The 25,670-nt window shown below is 46.2% G+C and overlaps 1 protein-coding gene across 3 annotated transcripts in view; it reads right to left on the bottom strand.

The window, feature by feature from the left end:
• Positions 1-622: 622 nt before the first annotated feature.
• Positions 623-25,670, bottom strand: part of LOC105498153 (cilia and flagella associated protein 45) — a 28,248-nt gene continuing 3,200 nt past the window's right edge. For 2 of the 3 annotated variants that reach the window (XM_011770035.3, XM_011770036.3), the window contains 11 exons: positions 22,053-22,178; positions 19,369-19,511; positions 17,269-17,413; positions 16,762-16,932; positions 15,436-15,614; positions 13,332-13,461; positions 9,134-9,280; positions 5,967-6,080; positions 5,173-5,366; positions 1,205-1,429; positions 623-825 (listed from right to left, as the gene is read on the bottom strand). In XM_011770035.3, coding sequence (XP_011768337.1) covers positions 747-825; positions 1,205-1,429; positions 5,173-5,366; positions 5,967-6,080; positions 9,134-9,280; positions 13,332-13,461; positions 15,436-15,614; positions 16,762-16,932; positions 17,269-17,413; positions 19,369-19,511; positions 22,053-22,178 — 1,653 coding nt within the window. In that variant the 3' untranslated portion in view covers positions 623-746. The remainder of the gene's footprint in view (positions 826-1,204; positions 1,430-5,172; positions 5,367-5,966; positions 6,081-9,133; positions 9,281-13,331; positions 13,462-15,435; positions 15,615-16,761; positions 16,933-17,268; positions 17,414-19,368; positions 19,512-22,052; positions 22,179-25,670) is intronic. The other variant, XM_024798068.2, reaches the window with a different exon arrangement.

The raw sequence follows: 25,670 nt of genomic DNA, 5'->3' as shown, positions 1-25,670 counted from the left end.
CCTATGGGAGTGAGGTCGACTGAGGAGAGCCCAGCCACAGGAGTGGCTGAGTTCGGGTGAGGGGACTGGACTGGCAGGGTGGGGAGTGCAGGGCTCTCGGTGTGCCCTAGTAGGGGATGGGCCAGTGTCTGTGTTGCAGCATTGCCTGGAATTGAAAGGGTTCTGGTGGGAGAGAGCTGAGACGGGCACAGTGAGCCCCAGGTTCAAACATCACTCCCTCCACAGATGTGATCTGAGTCATGGGTGTGATCCTAGTAAGAGCCCTGCCTCACCCGGCCCTGGTGCCTCCTTCACCAGCTCCACCTGGCCAAGCCTTGCCCCAGCCCCTCCCTGAGAGGCATCTGTAGCTGTGCCTCAATGCCCTGAAATGCTTCTGAACTGGGCGTCAGGGTGGAGCAGAGACAAGATTGTGCTGAAGGTTCACATCCCAGGGAATCACAAAAAGGCCAGGAGATACCAGGACAAAGGGACCTCCTGGCTTAGGAGAAACCATCATAGAAGCATCTTCCCATTCCCTTACCCTCAGCACCACGCCACCCACACTCGGGTCCCCTACAACCTATTTTACTCCACTTCAGTACCCTGTAGCAGCCACATTCCCACAAGAAAGCCAAGCTGCTCCTTAGAGAAGTCAAATAGATTTAATCTGTAACTATGAAATGTCTAGGTTAGCAGCAATTACAGACACCCAGAAACTGGGCAGAATCTGTCCCCCGAAGGCATCCTGAAGGCCACGAAGGCTCCCCTTAGTTCACAGAGGTAGCTGGCAGGATGTTAGCTTTGCGCTCAGCTTCAATGCAGTACTTCTCGGGAAGGCCAGTGGCTCTGCCGGGGAAATGCAGGCAGGTATAAGGAAAGGTGCTGGACCAGACAGGAGGCGGGAGGAAGCAGGCTCTGGGTGGGGTTTACAGAACCTGGAGGACTGCATCCCCCAACACTGCTCTCATAATCCACCACCGAAACATACATTCATGCCAAGGCTCTAGCATCCTGCCAAGGAGTTCCCAGAGAGCCAGCAAGACCCCATCCCAGGACTTTCTGCTGGAGCCCCCTTCTGAGGGATGAGGCCTGGGTGGGGAGAAGGGCCTCTCCCTGAGCATCTCTGCCATGGCCTTTCACCACCAAATCCCATGCTTTCCAGCCTGTGGTGCCATCTCTTTGCGGGAGGGAGGAGGATCTGGGGAAGGAGGAGATTACAGCGCACCTCAGCTCTTCAAGCTTTTTCCTCTTGATGTCATCGATGCGCTCACGGCGTTTCTGGGCCTCCTCTTTGAGGCGCCGGCCCTCCTCAAAGGTGGCAATCCGGTTCTGCACCTGCTTCTGCTGGTTCTCTCGCACCTGGCGCCGGAGCTCGTTGGCATGCTGTAAGCGCCCTGTGGCCTTTTTCTCCTCCTCCAGCCGCTCCTTCTCAATCTGTTCTCTCTGAGCCCTGGGGGAAGGAAACAGGAATGCAATGAACTCAGCTGAGCTGACCCAGGCCAGGAAAAGTGGTGGGGGAGCCTCCTGGGTGGGCTCCTCCAGTAGACATGCCTCAGAGACCGCAGCCCTCTGTGCTCCAGCCCCATTTGGTAACTCAAAGATCAGCCCCAGAAGCTGCTGCCCATGCATCCCCCCTTCTCCCACCCAGCGAGAACTAGCTCCAGGGTCGCATGACTGGATGTCATGGGCATGCTTAGAAAGGCCCCCAGTTTGGTTTGATGCTCTGCTTTCACTGTTTTGAAATTCTTAAAAATTTTTGAACAAGGGAGTCCACACTCTCTTGCTCTGTCACCCAGGCTGGAACACAGTGGTGCTATCATAGCTCACCGCAGCCTCAACCACCTGGGCTCAAGTGATTCTCCCACCTCAGCCTCCCAAGTAGCTGGGACCACAAGAGAGTGCCACCACACCCAGCTAATTTGTTGTTTATTATTTGTAGAGATGAAGTCTCATTATGTTGCCCAAGCTACACATTCTTAATTTTCACCGGGCCCTGAAAATTATGTAGCCAGTCTTACACCCAGGGTTTCACCCACTGGGAGCTATTGTTCCTACTTCTCCCTGATAACAATGCGTAACTCCTCTCCAGCATATCCTGAGATTTCTTCTCTCTCCTTCCTTCCTTCCTTCCTTCCTTCCTTCCTTCCTTCCTGCCTGCCTGCCTTCTTCCTTGCTTCCTTCCTTCCTTTCCTGCCTCCCTCCCTCCGTCCCTCGATGCTTGGAAACGTAAAAGATGCGGTAAAGTGTCATGCTAACTCCACCCTGGTTAGTGGAAGAAGGAAGGAGCTCATCCTGATATCTCTCAGTTCTCTTCCTGATCCACCTCTCCAAATTTCCCTTAGAAACCTCTTCCACAAAAATACTTCATGGACCGTGACATCAGGGAGAAAATCACTAATGGCAACAGGAAAGGCTTAGAAAACACTCAAATGAAATGCATTCACATCTCAGAAAAATAATGCATTTATAGGCCTTCTTAAGCTAACATCTAATTTTGTTCTCAACATAATTTTAAAAATGAAATGTAAAATCATCTTAGGCAGGAATTTCTCACCTGCTCTCCTCCCCTAGAGTCACTGATACCCCAACAAAAGGTACCTACAACACTGCTTCATTTCCTCATTTCCCTCTAGCTTTCTTCCAAGATCCACCACACACGCGGCATCCTCTCTACTCCCAGCAACTCTTTCCATCATGCAAACATCTCCTAAAATTCTATACCTTCTACAGAGACCTCCCAGTTTACCTGAAGAGAACTGCTGGCTTCCTCAGCCCTCTGTATTTAGACACCAAATCCTGACTGCCCAGACACATCTCTGATAGCAGGAAGTCTCTCTCCTCTTTGCCTTGCCATTGTTTTCCTGTATTTAGAACAGTTTTCTATTCTTTCACCCTCTTCTGAGTGAAGGGGTAAGTGTGGAAAAGGGGGACTTGTATGTGTCACTAGAGAGCCCCGGTGGTGCCAGGCAGTTGAAAATCCAAGTGAGGACGAACCTGGTTGTTCCATTGGGTTAGGGCAGTGCTCACAGAGCCTAGCTACGTTTTTGAATCACCTGGGAGCTTTTGAAACATATTCACGCATGGGCCTCATCCCAGACCATTTAAATCACAATCCAGGAAGTGGAGCCTGGTCATCATATTTTTCAAAAGCTCCCAGACATTTCTAAAAACCACTCGGTAGGGGAAGTCAGCTATCTCTGCTTAGTCAACAGGCTGAGAAGTATGGACATCCCTCTGTCCAGAAACAAAAGTCCACATATAGGCTGGGCGCGGTGGCTCACGCTTGTAATCCCAGCACTTTGGGAGGCCGAGGTGGGCGGATCACGAGGCCAGGAGATCGAGACCATCCTGGCTAACACGGTGAAACCCCGTCTCTACTAAAAATACAAAAAATTAGCTGAGCATGGTGGTGGGGGGCTGTCGTCCCAGCTACTCGGGAGGCTGAGGCAGGAGAATAGCGTGAATCCGGGCGGTGAAGGTTGCAGTGAGCCGAGACCGTGCCACTGCACTCCAGCCTGGGTGACAGAGCAAGACTCCATCTCAAAAAAAAAAAAAAAAAAAAAATCCACAAATAGGCCATACAGGAGGCCATGCTTCTGAAGCAGAGAAAGTTGGATTTGGGCAGCGGCAGGGAAGCTTTTGAGTGAAAACATCCACCACGATGGTCACATGGCCCTGGAGACACTAGGCCTGGATACTAACCTACAGCAACAGGTAAAGTTGAACTTCTCCAAAAAGGCTGGTCTAGCTTTAATAACTGGCTAGTGCATATGCTCCAGGCAAATGATGCAAAGGAAAGACAAATGGGTCGGTAGCAAAAGTAGGACTTAAATTTCTTTTCATTAATATTTATTAGTGCCTGTTAACAGCAACACAGATGTCCAAGGGCATAGAGGCCAAGGAGGAGAGGGGAGACATCTGGAAGGCAGTCTGTAGCCCAAGGGCAGAATCTTTGGGGACATTTAGGAAGCTACTTTCTTCACTAGGTGTCCAGTGACCATGGCACAACCCTGGGGGCAGAGAAAGTTACAGACCCAAAGGGCATCACAGCAGGGGGGACATGCTGGGGCCTGCAGCCCAATAAAAGGCCAAAAATCTGGCTCTGGTAAGGACAGAGGTTCCTGAAGACCTGCTCTGCGTTTAGCTAGTGGTCTGGGTAGCCTGGTCTGGCATGCAACTAACTACCCATTACCAAGAGGAAGGACCTAGAGCATATGAACCAAGAAAGTGATGCCATACTGTTTAATCTCTACTTATCTGAGCATAATGTCTGTAATTTTGTATCTCCTCAATTCAAATATTTTGCTTGGCTTGTTTCCTTTTGAAATATCCTGATGTTGTAGGGTCTGAACCAGAGCAAAAAGACAGTCATTCCCAGTTAGACCAGGAGAACACTCCCAGGGACCAGGTCTGGGGGTGGCAGATCTGATTGGTGGAAAATAGAGCAGAGAGGGAAACCAATGGCAGCTGTGACTGTTGACTGCTTTGGGGGAGGGAGCAGAACAGTGAGAGATGTGAACATTTAGCTTCCACTTATGTGTTGAAATTATCATTGAGCCAAAAGGGAAAACAAAAGTAAAAGGATAAAGAGCTACCAAGGAAGAAAGATGGATTGATGTAGGTACGGTCCATCCAAACACAAATCTCTAATACCTTTCCTGTGGAATGGGCAAGAGCAGTGTCTTGTTAATTTCTAATGTCCTCCGTGGCATCCAGCACAGAGCCCTGCATTTCTGTGCTTTATATTTGTCAAATGAATGGCAAAAGGCTCCCTTAAAGTCCTGCTCCAATGACTCACAACCCTTAGTGTCTGAAGTTCTTATCTCTATCTTTCCTAAACCACTCCTCTTGCAGTTTCATCCCTAATTTGCAGGGGGACATGAGTCAGAGGGCAGCAGAAGGGACCAGATTTTACCTTTATTTATACTTTTACTGCTCCAGGGTAAATAATCCCAGTCATCGCCAATTCCTTAAGCAATTCCAGGTGCTATCTCCCAATTCTCTAATCACAAAATTCTTGGCTCAAGTGATTTTTTAAAAGTTTCAATCGTCCATCTAGTTATAATGATCCCACCAACCCAGACAAGATGGACGAGCATCTGTTAATATGCCAGAAAGCTTCTCTCTATCCATTATAGACCATCCCCGCTACAGTACAAGGAAAGGAATCCAAGGTTCCCAGGCCCCTCCTACCGAAGAATCCTCTCGAACTCATCTCGATCCCGTTGCACCTGAACAGCCAGAGCATGCTCCTTGAAAGCCACCTGTTCGAGCCGACTTTTCCGCAGCTCGGCCTCTGTTTCCATCTTCTTCTGCGCATTTTCCTTTTCCTTTCTGCGCCACTCTCTGTCTGCAACCTCCTGGTTGCGCTTGGCCCGCAAGGCATCCTGGGAAAGTTGGCAGGGGACCAGTGAGGGCACAATATAGCTGGAAGTACAGACCAAGTGCCTTTAAGAAGACACCTACTTACAGACTCTGACAGTCTGCTTTGAAAAGCACCATGAATTTCTCTGGCAGCTAGTTATTCTAGGAAAGGATAAGTGGAATCCTGTCATCAAACTTTTGGGTTAGAAGATAACCTGAGGGGTCATCTTGTCCTTCCAACCCACTCATCCCAGTTCTTTCCCTGTACCTCAGACATCTCCAGGCAGTCTTGAAATCACTTCTAATTTTAAAAACTGCTAATGATGGAGATACCACAGTTTCCCCTGGTGACACATTTCATTGGTTGGTTAAGGTAGAAAGTTCTTCTTTATGGAGCAGTGAAAAACTTTCTCTTGAACCTTAAGCACATGCTGCACTGCCCAATCCCTGCTGACACAGGCTTTGGGAGCAGACCCACCCTTTCCTTCTCAGACTACTGAAGTCTAAGTAACTTGCATCCTTTCCTCCACATCTCCACCCTCGAGGCCATTCTACAGGCTATCAAAGGGATGGACAGGCAAGGGAGTGGGAAAAGTAGAGGGAAGTCGAGACTAAGCAGGTACCTGTTCTGCCTGGTAATCCTGGGCCTTCTCCTGCATGGCCCTCAGGCGGGCGATCTCCTTCTCTTTCTCCCTCCGGATTCTCTCCTGCTCAGCCTCAAACTCTGCTTCTCGAGCCTGCCGGAAGGAAAGACCTTGTAGAACAATTGCCATTGCCCCAGCCTTGCAGAGTGAAACAAAACCCCTACAACAGACTTTCCAATATCCCCCCTACCACTTCCTGACTCCTTTTAAAATAGGACAAAATGAGACCAGGCACCATGACTCATGCCTATAATCCCAGCACTTTGGGAGGCTGAGGCAGGAGGACTGCTTGAGCCCAGGAGTTCAAGACCAGCCTAGGCCACAGAGAAAAACTCTGTCTGTACTAGAAATCTAAAAATTAGCCAGGCATGGTGGCATGTGCCTATAGTCCCAGCTACTCGGGAAGCTGAGGTAGGAGGATTTTTGAACCTAGGAAGTCGAGGATGCAGTGAATCATGATTGCATTACTGCATTCCCCTGGGCAACAGAGCAAGACCTTGTCTCAAAATAAATAAATAAATAAATAAATAAGGTAAAATGAATTTAGCAATGCATGAACATAAAAACAATTAGCATTTATAAAATGCTTTATTGTTTACAAAACACTGTCCTATGTGTTATCCTGGAGAGGCCTCACAACATTTCATGAGACAGATACTATAGACGAGGAAACTGATGCTCAGAAAGATCAAGGGTCTTGCCCAAGATTGCACAGGAAGTAAACTACCTAAGAGGATTTGAACACAGGTACCCTGACCCTGGCTTTCACACTCCTTCCACTATGTCATAGACAATTTTCAAGTTGCAAGGCTACTGGGCCAAGAAACAACTGTGGTTCTTTGCCTGTCTTGTAAAGTACAGCAGGTGGAGATTATCTCATTAGTGCCTGGGCAAAGAGCCAACCATGCTTTGGGCAGTCCCACAGTGGTTACCAGATACTTAAAGAATGAACCATCAAAATTAGCTCCCTTTCCACCTCTCTGAAAAAACACACATATCCTTAAAAGCTTCCCAAGCCCAGCTTCCCAACGGCCATCCTTAAGCCATCATAAGATGAATGGTGCAGGTTGGAGGGAAATGTGACCTTAATAAAGAATCCTCCCAGCCCAGCATGGTGGCTCACACCTGTAAGTAATCCCAGCACTTTGGGAGGCTGAGGCAGGCAGATCACGAGGTAAAGAGATCAAACCAGTTGGGGCCAACATGGTGAAACTGCGTCTCTACTAAAAATACAAAAATTAGCTGAGCATGGTGGCGCATGTCTGTAGTCCCAGCTACTCCAGAGACTGAGGCAGGAGAATCACTTGAAGTGGGAAGCAGAGGTTACAGGGAGCGGAGATGGCGCCACTGCACTCCAGCCTAGTGACAGAGCAAGACTCCATCTAAAAAAAATAAATAAATAAAACTTCCTTGGCCCTCATTTTACCTGACCAGATTTCTGTGAAGCCAGTGAGTTGTCCCTGTAAGTTGTACAGGGCTGTTGCCAAGCTGCTTCCTCTGTCCACCCTGCCCTAGATAGCAGGACAGGGAACTCTGGGTGTTTCTACAACCAATCTCTGCTTTTAGCTCTGCAGGGGCAGCCCTGGCTGCAAGAATAAATACCACCATGAGGTCGGTAAGGGCTTGTGATATACGTAGATACTTACGGTGGACTGTGGACATGCCCAAGTGCCTGATCCTGTGGCCAGTCTCCCGCCTCTCCCAGCTACACCTTTCCATGATAAAGATAAGATATACTCCTCTCTTGCTTAGAAATTCATGGCGACTCCTTAACATTCCACCCTTCCAGTTCCACTCAAGGTCCAAGACACCCCAACAACTGCTCTTAGCTCTCCATCTCACCACCCTCATTTCTTATTATGTCCACTACAAACTCTCTGCTGCAGCCAGAAAATATGTGCACTAACTCCTACACAGAATTAGCTCATTATCCCACCTTCATCCACTTGGGAAAATAGTGGTTGAGTTCCAATGGTATAGCATTATTCTAGGTATTTTCAGCCTAGTCTGACTGGACACATATTGAAGGATCCAGTATATTTTGAATCATCAATAACTATTTCACAGGATTATTGTAAAGATTAAAAGAGATAACACATGTTAGCACAGAGCCCATGCACAGACTAGGTGCTCACTAAATGATAGTTATGTGGTTGTTATTATGTAGGAATCATCTACGTCCCCAAGCCTGCATTCTCACTCTATTGCTTGCATAGAGTGTCCCCAGCATCCAATAAGAATACTAAAGCCAATAAGTGAGCTTAGCTGAGCTTCATTTTCTGTGGTTTGTATTCAGAACATATAGGTGTACCAAATATGCCATTCAAATTATACTCACGCCCTCCTCTTGGCCTTCTTTAAAAATCACTACTATAGAGGAGCATAGAGAAGTATAATGTGCTTCTGTCATGGAATTTCAAAACTAGCAGGGCAGACAAGACCAACACATGAAGAATTTAATAACTTTCCTGCCACTTTGAGTACTTCCTCCTCTTTTTATATAAATCCACGTTCACTTTATCTAAACTACTCTTAAAAGCCGCCTTCTACTCTCCAAACCCCATAGATCCCAATCATTTTATTACTCAACTTTTCCCCAGAATGAACTGACACATTCATGAGCTACATTCATCTGCAACTGTCTGTTGGTATGGTTCTCTCTTCCACTGTGCATTTGCTCTGTCTTATAGGTTCTTTGGTGGGAGACAGGGGAAGACTATTTTCTGAGTCTAGCACCCAATACAGGATGCCCAATATAGGCATTTGCACAAGAAATTTATGTAACCTCTGACTCATGATTACCGGGGGTATAATTATGCAAGTAGTGACAAATCCACAAAAAACCTACTTTCACCAATGGTTTTAGTTTTCTTTTCTGCCTGCACATGGGCCTCATCCCAACTTCTAATCAAAGGTGTTAATGAGGATAAAGCTAATTTGGGTGTCCTTTCTAGGCTGTCTCTGTTAATAAACAAGTGGCCTGGCTAAGATGAAGAGACAAAGAAGCCAGGCCCTTGAACTAAGGATGTGCATCGTAGAATGAAGGTGCGGCTGCCTTCCACTGAAGTTCCCTCAGTTCTCGGCCCTCCTCTCCCTGTGACAGACATTCCATTCCTAGCCAAAGGTCCCAGAAACCTAGTCCCTACCATCTTCTTCTTGGTGAACTCCATCACCATCTGGTCCGCCAGCTTCTCCTGAGCCAGCAACTCTGCTTTCTGTTTCTGGTTTTCATCATTGATGCGCTTAATCTCAGCTTGCATCTTCAGTTTTTGCTGCTGCCTTTGTTCCATGTCCTGCCCGCAAAAAAAAGAAAGCCTCAGAGTACAAAGAGGTAAGACGAGAAGCCACTGGCATCCAGAGATAGAGAGACACAGATGGCGGGGGCGGGGACGGGGGACAAATGCATTGCCTGCAGTCTAGCGTCCACAACTATCCCTTGTTAAAGCTGTTTTTTCAAGGGTCATCAATGCCCTCTTCAACCAAATGGCCTCTTTACAGTCTTCATCCAACTTGACTTTGTGGCAGCCCCTGATGCTATTGATCTCTATATTTTCAGGAAGCAGAAGCTCTTAAAGTTCCATGGAATTGCCTCTCACATGTTTTGCTAAATCCCACCCCTGTGGCTTTGCTCACGGTGCTTCCTCCTGCCTTCAATTTCCCTCTCCCATTTAAACCCAACTTTCACTCTCCAGTCAATAGTGACGACTGAAATAATACCTATTGCCCTAACTGAGTACTCTCTATTTCTTGAGCATTGTACACAGACTATCTCTAATACCTAAATATGTCCAAAAATCCTAAAAGGTAGGCCTCATTATCTCTCTTGCTCCAATAAAGAAAGTGCAGCCCAGCATTGAAGTGACTTCCCCACTGGCCACACAGCTTATAATCTCCAGAGCTAAAATTTTGAAACCTGTTCTGTGTAAATTAAAGTATCAACCTTCTCTGGAAATCTTGCTTGATTGCCTCAACTTTCAGTTCTCTCTCCATTTCTAAATTCCCTCTGCACTTCAGGTGGCGCCACACCTCTTGTAAGGTGATCATACACTGCCTTGCAGGTCCCCACTCATTTCATATGTGTTCGCTCTGCCCCAGTTACAGGACAAGGGACCTTGTGTCACACATCCTCTCTTCCCCAAAAACATGTAGCCCAATGCAAGGAAAATAGCAAATATTCGATCACCCATTGCTAAATGAGGCAGAGAAGGTAGGACCAAAGTGAGAGGCATGTGAGAAAGAAAAGAAAAAAAGTTCTTAGACGCAGAGAAACATTTGACGGAGATCAGAGTACTAATGTGAACAAGGTACTTTTTAAGGAAGGATCCCCCTGCCTTTCCCAGCCTTGAGCCTTCAATGTCTCTCAATGATCAGACCACTTCTGAGCCAAGCACATTCTCAGGTGCAGAGGTGCATTGGAATTAGGGGAACAGCTGGCCCCTCAATCCCCTCCAATCAATCTCAGACTCCTTAAGTTCTTCTATTGATTACCTCACCCCACCTCCCACACTATTTCCAGCTCCCTCCGTTTCTCCAAAGACTAAATCCCTCCCTGGCCTTCCAGCTCTTCCTCAGCCCAGCTGCTGCCCTGATAAGTCCAACCAAGTTAACTCTCCCTGTGTGTCTTCCTCTAGAGCTGGCTCTCTGCCAGCTTGGCTCACTGCCCAGTTCAGGGCTCCTTCCTTCAGGAAGCCTTCCGAACCGGAGCGGTACGGCAACTGTCTGCCTCTGAGGTCCATGTGGTGCATGAGTCACAGACATTCCCTCTCTCTCTCACTATACTCATTTCTTTGCACACTCCACTTTTCCCTTTCTGCTCCTCCAACTCTCACACTCCCTTTCCCCCTTCTCCCCTTCTTCCTTTCCTTTCTAACTGCTTCTCACTGATTTTACGCATGCTATTTGTATCCCAGACATCATTTAATCTCACTGGCCCTCAAAGCTAAAGATGCTGTTGATTTCTGATGTATGACATACATGCAATTATGTATTTATTTACTTCTTTCCCTATTTATTTACTTTTTGGATTGTTGTTTTTGTTGGTTCATTTCATTTCCAAGACACCAAAGGACTTTCCCTGTTTCTTTTGAAGCCTTTCCAAAGCAACCCCAGATAAACTCCCTTCACTCTTTTCCCGTTTGCTAGCAAGGTGGGAAACGTTGCCCTTAGTACCACCATGAGATGATACAGTAGGTCTAAAGCTGGGAAGGCACAGGTTTCTACGCTAAAATTGCCCAATAATACTTCCTGGAGACTCAAGGAGTGCCTGTTGGAAGGACATTAAAAGGATAATGACACAACATCAACGTAATGGTGCTGACTCATGGACTCCTAGAACTTCCTCAGTGAGTCCACCAATTCCCACTCCCCACATCTAGTTGGATTTTCCCGCCCTCACTTCTTGCTCTCTACCCTGCATATTTGCCCCATAACTTTCCTTCTTGGCCCTTTCCCATTCTCTCTCCCCTGAGCCAGGAAATGGAGTAACTTGGGCAGGTCTCTCATTGTCTTCACTCTGCTATTCTCCTTCTCATGCAGTTCACAGGGCTGTGTGCCCCTTCGGTTTCCCCAGCTACTCAGGTGATCTTCATTCCTCTTCTCTAGCAGCTCCTCACACTGCAGGTGTGGTGAGAAGGCTTCATAATTACAAGTCTGCCCACCTGCAGGACTCTTCACGTCCCCCTGTCACTCACCACCACCAAATGCACTAGCTGATGACAACTTGACAATTCATAAACACAGGGGAGGGAGAGAATCGTAAAAGAATATGTGTTCCACGAGTTAAATGGCACCATGAGGAGGCAATCAAACAAATTCAGAATGTGAGATATTCTTAAAGGCAACTGGCCTAGCTGCTTCAAAATATCAGTGTTATAAAAATGAATGAAGAGGGCCGGGCGCGGTGGCTGAAGCCTGTAATCCCAGCACTTTGGGAGGCCGAGACGGGCAGATCACGAGGTCAGGAGATCGATACCATCCTGGCTAACCCGGTGAAACCCTGTCTCTACTAAAAAATACAAAAAACTAGCCGGGTGAGGTGGCGGGCGCCTGTAGTCCCAGTACTCGGGAGGCTGAGGCAGGAGAATGGCGTGAACCCGGGAGGCGGAGCTTGCAGTGAGCTGAGATCTGGCCACTGCACTCCAGCCTGGGAGACAGAGCGAGACTCCGTCTCAAAAAAAAAAAAAAAAAAAAGAATGAAGAAATGAATGAATGAATGAATGGGGGAACTCTTCTAGATCAAAACAAACTAAAGAGACTCAACAATTTGCAAGGTTTGCAATGTGCAAACCTTGATTAACGTCTAGTTTGGAAACAAGAAAGCCAGAAAAACGTATTTGGAACAATTGGGGAATATGAATGTGCATTAACTATTAAATGACATTATGGAATCACTGAATTCAAGTTTTTTATGGAGGAGGTGATAATGGTATTGTCATGTAAGAGAGTGTCCGTGTTCTTTAGAGCTGCAGGCTGAAGCGTTTAGTGGCAGAGTGTCAAGATATCTGCAACTTACTTTCAAATAGTTTAACAATAAAAAAAATATATATATATATATATATACACACACACACACCCCTAGAAAGAAACAAGCAACTAAGATAAATGATTAACAATCATTAAATCTAGGTGAAGAGTTTATGGGTGTGATACATTTTTTTCAACTTTTCTGTCTGTGTGTGCAAAATTTTCAAAATAAAAAATTGAGGAAAAAAAAATTATCCAAGTGCCTGCCATGTCCCTCACTGTGCTAGAGGGTTTTATACATTGTTACATCCCAGAAAAGGCACATAGAAGAGGACATTTTAAGTCTTCTTAGTTTGGGCAGGTATGTCATCATTTCTTTTGCAATAAATACGCCTACTAATTTTATTTGGACTAACAGGAAGAAAAGGTTTGGCTTCACCACACAATTAATGACAATGGGATGCTATGTACTTTGAGTGAAGTAACAGCAGGGAGACTGGAACTCAGATATTGCTACTGTTCATCTACAAAGTATATAATATCCCTAGGTGATTGAGGGAAGACCATAAAACATCCCTATTTACTAATGCAAGGCATGCAGCCATATATTTCCTTTATGTGTCTATTCACAATGATTTGTCAGCCTCGGATCCCAAGTCCCTGGAAGGGAGGGACAATATCTATCCAAATCACTGCTCATCCCCCAGCATGACACCATGGTGAAATAAATATTTAACATGGCAATAAAAAGTTGATGGTGATGATGTTGTGAAATGAGCATGTGCCTGGCAGAAAATCATTCAACACCCTGAAACCCCAGAGTCTTGAAGGGTTTTGATGCTGCTGGTGGTGAAACGTGGCATTGTCTGTCTGGCCTGTTACCTTTAGATCTTCCTCTTGGAGCTGTTCCATATACTCCAGCATCTGCTCCTTCTCCTGCTCCCGCTGCTCAGCAAGCAGTGATCGCTCCTCCTGGTTCTTTTCCATCTGTTCCACAATTTGCCGCCTTCCTCTTGGAGAGAACAGTGCCACAGTGTCTTAGAAACCCAGGATCCACATCTCCCAGAGTCCAACCTCCATCTAAACAACCCCCAAGGTGGGTGGGGTCACAGAAACAATTGGCAAGTGCCCCTTAAACATGGATATGCTTCATGAGCCCAGACCAAAGTCCTTAAACCAGGAAGGACCTCAAGGGTTAGCCTCCTTTCTCCTGAGCTCCTGGTTCCAGGGCTCACTTTTCCTGAGATTCTCCTTCTTTATTTGTTTGCCCAAGAGGGGCACCCCACTTGATAAAACACTTTCTACCTTCCAGTATAGAGTTTCTGAAATCCTACCACCTCCCAAATCTTCCCAGAGTAATCATAGGAAGCTAGCTGAATAGTAAAAAGCCAAACAAACAAACAAACAAAAAACAAACAACAACAACAACCAAAAAACCCAGGGTCTATAAGCAGTGTTGCCAGTGATTCCCTATGTGTTAATGGGGTGTCAACAAACTTGGAAGCATAGACCCCATGACATATGAGTAAAGGCTGGAAGAATGGGAGAAGACACAGATTGGGATAAGGATCGAGGGAAAAGAGTATGAGAGCCACATTCAGATGGAGTGCTCGAATGGCTTCATGACTCCAGATGAAGTAAACCGGAGTAAAGAGTAAAAGGGTTACATGAAAACAAGTTTGGCCTCAATATAAGGACCAGCTCAAATCATTACTGTTGCCTAATAAGACAGATTTTTCCTTTACTGGAGCTGTTTATGCAGAAGATGGACAGCCACTTAGCCACTAAATAACCTTTTACTGGGAACCTACTATAGTACACCAGGTACCTACCAGAAGTACAGAGGTGAATGTACCAGGTATAGTATACCAGGTACAGAGATGAATGGTTCCAGAGAATAGGATACAGCTGGGGAGATAAAACTGCCATTCAGTGTGGTACAAGGATTATTTATAGAGGTAATTCATGTATTGAATGGTTGGCGTTCTAAATCTAGGACACTATTATTCTATAATTTACTTGCTCTGGGACTTGTCCTTTTCAGCACAAAATGAAGGGGAGACTGAATTGATTCATCCTAACATGAATTAAGCACCTATTACAGGCCAAACACTCTACTAGGCTCAGAAGCTACAGAAATTGATACGATAGGACCTGTCCCCAATGAGCGTAGCATCTAGGAGGGTCAGAGAGCCACAGCACAAGAGCACAAGAGTAGGGTGCTGGAGTATAAACACAGAGTGATGGGCGCAGAGAAGGGAGCCACTAAGCCTGCCTGGTGACATGAGGGAGGTGACAGCAAAGCTATGTATAAAGGGAAGGAGACAGCATTTTCCAGGAGGAAAAGGAGAGGAGGGTATTCAAAAAAAGAGAAAACAACAAAAAATTAAGAACTTGTGACATGGCCTGGCATGTTGGGGTCCTGGGAAAAAGCAGAAAGTAGATGGCAGGTAGGGGTAAGAAACGAGATTGCAGCCAGACTGTGAAGTGTCTCCCAAGATTTGGGAAATAAGCTTTTAAAAGTTCTGTGATTCCGGCCAGGCTCACGCCTGTAATGCCAGCACTTTGGGAGGCTGAGGCCGGCTGATCACTTGAGGTCAGAAGTTTGAGATCAGCCTGGGTAACATGGCGAAACCCCATCTCTACTAAATACAAAAATTAGCCGGGTGTTGTTGTGCGTGCCTGTAATCCCAGCTACTTGGGAGGCTGAAGTAGAAGAATCGCTTGAACCCAGGAGGTGGAGATTACAGTGAGCCAAGATTATGCCACTACACTCCAGCCTGGGTGACAGAGTGAGACTCCCTCTCAAAAAAAAAAAAAAAAAAAAAAAAAGGTTCTGTGATTCTGTGTATCACTTAGTGAAGTTTTAAGATAAGTAGATGACAATAATGACCATTTTGCATTTTTTCCCTCTTTGCTAGGCTACATGGACCTAAAGATACATGGAAATAGCTTAGAGAGGGAGATGCCAAAACCATATCTTTACCTAATTCTTTCCTCCCTCCTCTTCCTGTCCAGTTCCTCCTGCCTTTGAATGGATTTCTGCCGCTCCACTTCCATCATCTGATCCAACCGCTTCTCCTCTGTGTCCAGTTCTTTTTGGATCTGCTGCTTCTCCAGGATTTGGGCATCCCGAATGGCATGGCACTTAGCATTGAGGATAATCTGGAGAGTGGGGATTAAACTGTGTCACTAGGCCTAGGGATATGTAAGTTTAAGGGGAAGAAATGGGAACACAATGCTATACTGCTGAGCATGCCGGAGGTGTGCATGACTGCTCACAAGTCCGGGGAAATAAGAATGTTCTTATATTTACCTTTCCCCTGAATACAGTTGAGCTCAAAGATTTACTGGCCTCCTGCTAGGTGCCATGGTCTGTGCAAGGAGGGGCCTGGAATAGCATCTTTCAGGGAGCTACATCGTAGGGTTTTGGTGGTAATGGGTCACCCTTTGGAAATATGATGAAAGCAGTAGGCCCTCTCCTCCATCAAATTCACTTACAGATATACACACAAAATTTCTATAAAACTTCAGAGGTCCATTGTTCCACTTAGAGACCCATGAACTCCAGGTTGGACCCCTTGTTCTCCTCAGGGGAGCTAAGACACTCTTGCAGAGGCCAGGCCACAAGATTTTTAAGCTGGAAGAGCCCAACATGACACAAAAGGGATGAAAAGCCATGGGCCCATCCATAAGAACCCAAAAGTAAAACTTTAGAAAATTAAAGGAGGCAAACGTAGATTTACCTGAGAGACAGAAATCAGAGGTACAGGGATTGGGGAATCAGCACTTTTCGTTTGGTAAGGAAATGAACCACGTGCAAATGAGTTACAACAGAATTCAAATGAGCCTCTGGTCTTTATGCTCTCAGCCAAATGAAGAGCTTTAGGTACTCCAAAAGCATCCAATTGCCTCGACCACCATACGTGGCCAGAACTGAACTAACAGGATGAAAATAAAAGTAACACTTCACATTTAATTTACCAATCCACAGCCCACAAAGCCTCTCCCATCTATTAGCTTATTTCATCCTGCCAATGATTCCACAAAGCAGTTTTACCACCCTCAAGTTACAAATGAAGAAAGTGAGGCTCAGGGAGGGCAAGTGACTTGCCCAAGATCACACAGCAAGCAGGTGGCAGAGCCAGTCCTCACTGTGATCATTGCAACTACCACAGCAGGTGCAGCTCTCCTGCTGCCCCTCCCCTGCCCACACCCCCACCAGTCCCTGACCTTGTCCAGTGTGGGAATAAGAGGAGGGAGGCAGGATGGCAGTGAGCGCTCAGAGGGAAGGGAGAGATGAAGAGCCCACCTTGCTCATGTCCTTGAGCTCCTCCTCCTGCTCCATCCGCAGCTTGTTGGCTCTCTGCAGGAGGTTCTGGGCCCGTTCCTTGGCTACCTCCTCCAGATCACTGAGCTTCTTGTTGTTGTTCCACACCATCTCCTTCTGTTTCATGATCTTCTTTCGTGTCATCACTGCATCCTAAGGGAGACCAGTCTGGATCAGTGGGGGATTATTTCATGCGCTCTGTGCCCTGGGTGCTAGCCTGGCTATCACAGGTGACCCAGTACAATTTTGCCTCGGCTAGTGATGACATCAGAACCAAGAAGTTCCACAGCCTGGCTTCATTCTCAGCCCTCCCCTTGGCCCCAGTTGCTCCCACCTCTCATCTCAGGTGTTGCTCTTTGGTCTCCTTTCTGCAATATTTCTTAAGTACGTAATTTGTGCCTCATTTCAGGGACCCCTAATGAGAGTTCCTCAGTACATTATGATTCTGCCACCCATCTGCAGAGGCAAAGGCTTAGGGAGGTTAACTACCATGATGGCTTCCTTCTCCTTCTTGAAGGCCTGGTCCCTGGCCTCAAGTTCTTCTCTGGTCAGGACATGGGATGCCCATTTGATTCGCTGAAACTCCTCAGGGCTGATGATTAGGGATTCCCCGGAGGGATCCTCTGTGGGAACACTGACACAAGAATGAACAGATTTAGGGAGGTGAGAGGGAAAGTTCTCGGCACCACACTTTAGGCTTCTCTGCTCTTTTCCCCTCTCTCCATCATGCCAGTGGACTTCTCCAGTGGCAGAAGAGACGGCAAGTGTGCCATGGGTCCATGGGGAGTAGAGGTTCCAAGGTGGGGGTCAGGTAGCACTGCAGGCTAAAAAGAGACATTTTAAGTCCTTTTTCTATAAGGTCCAACTCATATGTTACCTTCTCTGTGCAGCTGAGACCCACCCCCCATCATGTCCACATGTGCCCACTCTGCCCCCCCACCCACCAAGACCCAATAGATCACCTCCTCCTCTGAGCCCCCACTGCACTCTGTTCTTACTGCCTGTATCACAGCCAATCATGCAGGCTCTGTTTCCTTTATGAGCTCCTTCAGGACACAAACTCTGTCTTAACCACATTGGTAGCCTAGTCTCTGGCATAGCGCTTGCCACAGAGTGAGAATTCAAAACAAAGCTGTTGAATTAAACTTTAAAAACAGATTATTCCTCAAGGATGACATAAAAAGGGCAAGAGGACGCCAGACAAGGTTGATGTAGATGCTAGTTAGAAACCTAAGCTTCCCTGCCTATCCAGCCTAGAGAGAAGCTTTGAACCCTAAATATTAATTAAAATCTATGATCAACAATAGCCAGAGACGTCTATAGACCTCTCCTTTCTAGCTATCCAACGCATTCAACAAACCAATCGCTAATTATAATGATTACAAGCAAATGACATACATTAAAGATGGGGAAGGGAGTAGTTGGGGAGGTGAGAAGAAAGCTGCTTCTGGGTGAGGCAGGTACATGCCAATAAGACAGATGGTCTGAGACAGGAAGTGAAACCTCATCTAATAAAACTAGTGTGTGTGTGTTGGGGGAGGGTGGTCCAGGAGATGGACAGAATGAGTGAGTGGATTTGCAGCTTAGCCAAGATCTTGTGTTTCACGAAGCAGTGTGGCCCTAAACAGCCTAGGATCTGGAGTGACCAGCAGTGATCTGAATCTAAGACAGCAGTTCATACTACTTTCAGCAGCCCTGAAAAATAACCAGCCACTTGTCCTCTGACGTGTTTTCAGGACCAGATGGCTCCAAGAAGGAGCCCTTCCTCCAGCTCCAGGAGTGGCTGCAGGGCTCTAGCCACATCTGGCCACTTGATGCCAGGGCTGACCAGACATGGTCAGTAAGGGACCGCAGTCCAACACAGCTCCCAGGGTGTGTCCCAGATGTGCTTCCCCAGCTGTGACACAGGTAGCATTTTCTGGGAATTAGGGTTTTTAGTGAGTGGAGCCAGGGCAGGGAGAACGGTTGTAAAGGGTGAAGCACTAACACAAGAGCTAAACCACCGAGCAGTGTTGGCTCATGGCACATGGTTGAGCTAGGCCTAAGCCCCACAGGAGGGGCTCAAGCCTGGGGGCTGCTCTAGTCTGGAAGCGGGGCTGAGCTAATCCCAAAGGAAACCAAAGAGCCCCTGTGAATTTCCTCTTACGGCTTTAGAGTCTGGGAGGAAGCCAGGGGTCTAATGAGGCATCTGGTCAGTTTCCCTTTGCTTCAGATTCTTAATGCAGCCGAAAGGAAGTGACTCATCTGGATCACTTCTCTTTAGGGAGGGCACTAATGGGGACTTAGAGAGGACTCACTAAGCACCTCCCCTCTACCAGTCCCTTAGCTCACACAGCCAGCCAGAAGTAAGGAAGGAGAATGAAGCTGAGAATAAAGGACAGTGGCAATAATAGATACAATGGGAGAAACAAGAGAGGCCAGGACGGAGAAGAAAGAACGAACTATCAAACAAAAAGGGGAAAATGAATAGGAAAGAAGTGGGGATTGGACAGACAGAATGAAACCAGGTGGGTTTATCCATCTCCTTGCAAAGATCCTTAGCAAAAGGATAGGGACTGGGCAAAGAAGGACAGGGGACTGTGTACTTACATGAGCTCTCGGACCATGTCCCGGGTGATGAGCTGGATGGTCTCTGGCTTTCGATCCAAGCCCAAAGCAGTGAGAGTTTTTTGAAGGGTATGCTTATCTCGGAGCAGCACAATGGGGCTGTCACTCTGGCCCTGGGCTGGGGACTATGAGTTCAGAAAGAATAGCTTAGAAGCTTGTCACCCCCACTTCCTGCTGGTCAGTCCTAACTTCAAGGATAGACAGCGTGATGCCCTATATCTGAGCATGGCTGGATGTGTTCTGTACTGACCAGCTTTTCTTTTCTTTTCTTTTCTTTTTTTTTCTTTTCTTTTTTTCTTTTGAGATGGAGTCTTGCTCTGTCACTCAGGCTAGAGTGTAGTGGCACAATCTTGGCTCACTACAACCACTGCCTCCCGAGTTCAAGCAATTCTCCTGCCTCAGTCTCCCGAGTAGCTGGGATTACAGACAACCACTACCACACCTGGCTAATTTTTGTGTTTTTAGAAGAGATGGGGTTTCTCCATGTTGGCCAGGCTGGTCTCAATCTCCTGACCTCAGGTGATCCGTCCACCTGGGCCTCCCAAAGTGCTGGGATTACAGGCATGAGCCACCGTGCTGGGTCCTGACCAGCTTTTCAGAGAACAAGTCTCTTGTTCTTGCACAGATATTCCTTGCAGAACGGTAGGGATAGTAAAGAGTGGCGGTCACTAGTGTGTGTCTATACCTAGTCTAAAGTCATCAGGAATGAAAGCAAATTTCTGGTCTCTAGGTTTTCCTCTCTCCATGAAAGATTTTCCTTTACGAAAGAAGAAATAATTATCTCTCTAGGACCACACAGTGGGTTTGAAGCAATATAATTTGTTACAGACTCTTACAGTCTTTGACCTTGGTCATTTTAGAATTCTTTCTTACAATTAAATTACTTTAACCCCCGCAAAAAGCCATATTGAGGGAGATAGAAATTGCTAAATGACCTGCAGAGGCCTACCCTTAAGATCTATGGGTAGTTCTCTACCAGCTCATTGAGTTGGTGCTGAGGTCAGTGAGTTAGAATTCAGCAAGAACACAGACTGTGTTTTTTTTTGTTTTGTTTTTGTTTTTCAAAATTCTCCAACCTGAAGGAGTTAGATAACAAGAAAATGAAATCACCTGTTTCAGAAAATGTCTAAACACAGGAAAGGATGTGTCATTAATGCAGCCACTGTGATCCTGACCAGAGGCAGGGGGATGGCCCCGCTTGTCCTACCTCACTTTGCACTCACAGTCCCCTGTGTGCTGCTGCCACCTGGTGCCCATCTCTGCTTTCACGTGGGCACAACTCAGTCATGCCACAGGCCACTTCTGCCCTCTACTGCCTGTTGAGAGACTTCCTGAACTCTTACCCACCAATGAGGCCAAAGAAACTGGGCAAGGGACAAGCATTTTTCTGATAACCACCTTTTGCCAGCCAGCGTGACTGCTCCTGGAGAACTCAGCCAATTCCAAATCTCTCTTTGCTTTGACTAGAAAACTCCACATGTACCCACAACAACAGCAACAACAACACAAATGTCTGTAAGTGAAATTGCATTTCGGCCAGGTGGGGTGACTCACACCTGTAATGCCAGCACTTTGGGAGGTCAAGGCAGGCAGATTGCTTGAGCTTAGGAGTTCAAGACCAGTGTGGGGAACACGATGAAACCCTGTCTTTACAAAAAATACAAAAATTAGCCAGGCATGGTGGTGTGCATGAGGCAGGAGAATCACTTGAGCCTGGGAAGCGGAGGTGGCAGTGAGCCAAGATTGTACCATTGCACTGCAGCCTGGGTGACAGGAGTGAAACCCTGTCTTAAAAATAAATAAATAAATAAATGCATCTGTTGATCCTTTCCCTTACCAACAGGAAAACTGCTGCAGAGTGAGAGTCTTCTAAATGGATTAAGAAGCCTATCTTGATCCCTCTGGAGAGTCCTCTTCAATTCACAATGAAGATGTTGAAGAGCAACACCAACTCTCCTCTCCCCACCTTCCCCACTGGCAGAGGGATTCAGATCACTATTGGTGTCTCTCTTTCCCTTTTCCCCTTCTCTTAAACTCTCACTGCCCTTCTCTCCATGTCTCATTCTCTTTTTCTCCTTCCCTCTCTTCCTTCTCACCTACTAAACTCCATGTGTACCAAAATCAGTCAAAGCTCTATTATCTAGCTCTCTTTATCCAGACTAAAGGAGTTGTCAACCTCCTGGTCTAGACAACACTTGCAAATAAAGACCTGCTCATTTCCCAAAGCTAAATAATTGTTTTAGTTGAGCAACTGAGAAAGGAGGATGGTTTTGTGTTGTACTCTGATGCTATTATCCTTGGATGGAGGGGGAAGATGTTGCTCTTGTCTGCAAGCTTAGCCCATCAGCCCTCCAGCGGTTCCATCATGGAGCTCAACTGCAACTATTGCACTCTCTGCAGCTGAGCCTCCCTTTTGACATTACAACAGATTTTAAACACTGGGAAGACATGAGAGACTCTGGGGTGGAAGAAGCCGGGTGTCCCTGTTGAAATAGGCCCCACTAGATCCCAAAGCTCTGCAACTCAGGTCTCAGAATTCCCCTTTGTCTTCAGTCTGAGAGCTACCTATGAGAGCAAGGTTACTCAGCAGAAGCTTTGCCCTGAGCTACATTTTTGGGCTTCTGCCTGCAGGTGGCATTGACTTGAAAGGACTTGTTGAAGATTACCTTGATATCTCCAAAGAGGCTCTCATCCACTTCAGAGCTCACGGCTTTGGTCCGATAGCGAGCCTTATTCCTTGACCTGTTGGAAGCGGCAGAAGAGGAGCTCAGGATGCCAGCTGTGCTTAGTGGCTGCAGGAAGAGGCAGAAAGTTTGGGTCATCAGTACTGAGTGGCATCCAGGTCCTGAGCAGTCAACAATTCACCAGCCCATGCTGGGGGAGTGGGTGGGCATGTGAAAAAGAAACAGTTAGGGAAAGCGGCTGTGTAAACTCTGAACCGTAGGGGACAAAGAGTAACAGATGGAGAGCATCCCTACAGAGCAGGGGGGTCTCTGCAAAAAGAGAGCTCTGCACAAAGGAGCATTTCTGTAAAACAGTTGATCTCATAGAAGTAGAGAGTAGAATGGTGGTTACCAGAGGCTGAAGAGAGGAAGGGGAGGGGCATGGGGAGAGGTTGATCAATGAGTGCACAGTTACAGTTAGATAGAAGGAATAAGTTCTGGTGCTCTATTGCACAGAAAGGCCACTATGGTTGATAATAATGTACTGTATATCTCAAAAGAGATACACAATATCTAGAGGAGAGGATTTTGAGAAATATAAATGTTATAAGATTAAATGAGATGGTAAGATCTAGTATTTGATAGCACAATAGAATGACTAGAGTTAATAATGCATATTACTATATATAAATGTATATTAATATACATGTATATAATAATATATAACTATATATAAATGTATATTATATACATGTATATAATATATATTACTATATATAAATGTATATTAATATACATGTATACAATAATATATATTAATATACATGTATACAATAATGTATATTATTTATATTGTATATTTCAAACTATCTAGAAGAGAGAATTTTGAGTGTTCTCACCGCAAAGAAATGACAAGTGTTTTAGGTAATGGATATGCTAATTACCCTGATTTGATCATTATACAATGTACATACATGTATCAAAACATCACACTGTACCCCATAAATGTGTACAATAATTATGTGTCAATTAAAAACAAAACTGCTTTGTTTTTTGCGGTTTTTTAAAAAGCAATTCCATAGTCCCCGAAGCTGAAGGCCAAGTCGGCCACATAGGATGGAAGTAAAGATAAAAGAAGCAGGAATGGCAGGAGGAGAGAAGCAACAGTTTCTCATTATCAGACTAGTACCAGTTTCCCAAGAGGACAACCTCTCGTGGGGCAATTTGGACTTGCCTCTCCAGACATGCACAGTGTCCCCTTTGCCTCCAGGCTTTTCAGCTTGTGCTTCAAGTCTTTCTCACAAATGATACCACTGTTTGACCTCCTTCGTATCTCCACAATCTTACAAGGTTATGGTGGGAGCACAGGATATGGAAAAGCGCCTCACCCACTGCTTGGCATGTGGCTGATGCCCAATAAACTTGAGGCAGTGGTGAATGATAAATGATTACTAGCTACAATCAAGCAAACCAGTTCATAATATCCACTATTTGGCTGTTTCTCTCCCAAGACTCTTTTAGTGTGCCTTAGTCATTTTTTAGCCCCCTACTAACTTCCTATTTTGGCAAATTCCCCATCTAATGAGTTGTGGGAGATAGTGCTCATCTCCAACTACAGAAGCTGAAAACATCAAATATTCACCTTCTCAGCCTGCCCAAGGGACCTAGGCTTACCCAGTGAGATGGCCCTGGACTGACAATGACTAGGGAACTAGTGAACCAAAAGGCAGAACAAGGAAAACCTTTCTGACCCAAACAGAACTGGCAGTCAGACCCAGTGTCTGGACAACACTGATAACGATGCCAGCAGCAGCACCCTATGTACAGAGTTGGAAGTTTTGGGGATACAACAGTGCATCAGGGTCCTTGCCAGCTCAGTTCTAGGTTTTGATCGTGGTCTTGATTCCAGCTGCAGAACCTTCCTTTGTTCCTATTTTTGAGCTCTCCAAAACCCTCTTAACACATTCTCTTTTACTTAAATTGGAATTCTGGTTCTGTCGCTTGTAACTAAGAATCTGATTAACACAACCTCCATTCCCAAAGGACAGGCAGCTTCAGCTCAGTCCCAAGAGTAGACGTCTATCTTGAAAAGGTAGTATCTACAAGGACTACTGGATGACTCCAGGCTTATGATAAAGCTGACTCAAACCTCACTTTGGAGGAGCCCATATGCCCCACATCTCTCTAAACTGGGTTACCTTAAAGGAACGGGCCAGACACATTCCCAAGACTGGGAATCAGCAGCTGTCAAGGGAACAGGGTAGACAGGGAAATATACCATGCATTCCAGGTCACTAAGCCCTGGACAGTGTTCTGAAAGCTCTCTCTGATCTGTCATTACCAACCAGACATCCCAGTGCCTGTTACACCTGTATCAGGTTTTCACACTCAATTGGACAATTATTTTCCAGCTGTCTCTGTGCTGTACATTGAACACTGCTATATGTGCATTTCCCTCACTGCCTGGCACAGCCAGCAAAAGGCTAACACAGGGAGTCTCCCTCTACAGCCTCAGCCAGCCCCAATACAGTAGAGCAGAGAAGCTTGGATTTATTAAAAGGTAAAAATAGCAGCCCCAAGGATGCCTAATAACAGCCTCTAAAGGGTTATTATATGGTAGGTGGTGAGCTACAGCTCCCCTTTCCACCAAAAATAGAATAAGAGGAAATGAATAGAAACTTCAGTAGGTGGGATTGAGGCTAAGCATTTGGAATAACTGGAAAAGGTGGAAGGCTTTGGATCATGAGTTTTGCATGTAATTAAGGGAAAAGGCGCAGTGCCTGGCACATACTAGGAACAATATAGCAACGTGCATTTGATGAAGAAAGATGACCTCTCAAGGACAGGACTGCAGACCAGATTGAGATGGATACTTTTCTGGAATATGTCTGCCTGACTCCAAGTCACTCCGCCATTCCATGTTTTCCAGATCACGTATGTGGTCTCCACTGTGGATAATAACGTATGTGAAAGGGCTTTGGAATACAGATGGAAAGTATTATTGTTTTCCATTTGTTTTCCTGTCTCTTTTCAAGGACTCCAACAGGTTTTCCCTTGTGCTGAAGTGTCCGCCAGACTGCAGGTTCCTCCAGGGCTGAGCCTGCATCTCCTGTTTCCTATGCCCTTGGTACCCATGTCAAGAGGAAGTCACAGCAAGGACTGCCTGAGCCAGAACAGAGGAAGAAAAACAGATGACCACAGAAAAGTGGCCACTGAGCTGGACAGAGGGAAGCTCTGAACTCTAGGGTTGGGTGGTTGAGAAAACCTCATTTGGAAAATGCTGACTTTGAAGCCACAGCCTTACACCAGCGTTAGAATAAACAGTTTTGCCAAGGGTAACAAGGATTACAGAGGTCACTGTGTAAACATACTAGAAAAAAATGGAGAACCAAGCATAAACGTAAAGTTGGATCTCTCTGGGCCAGAGGCAATAGTGAAGAAGTTCTTTTAGGAGGTGACGGGCTGGTTTTCTTCTTTGCATGACCAAATAAATATTGCCAAGAAGCTGAACTGTGCATAAGGAGAAGCATATCCAGTCCTGCTTGTGGGGAGACAGCTCTTGAAGGGAAGGCAGCTGAGAAGGCAGGGGGTCTGGGGAAAATGAGGACTGGGGACAGATAA

The sequence above is a fragment of the Macaca nemestrina genome, chromosome 1 (assembly GCF_043159975.1).
Source record: "Macaca nemestrina isolate mMacNem1 chromosome 1, mMacNem.hap1, whole genome shotgun sequence".
In the NCBI taxonomy this organism is placed as follows: domain Eukaryota; kingdom Metazoa; phylum Chordata; class Mammalia; order Primates; family Cercopithecidae; genus Macaca; species Macaca nemestrina.
The sequence above is the reverse complement of the archived record's forward strand: the minus strand, read 5'-3'. Positions and strand labels throughout refer to the sequence as shown.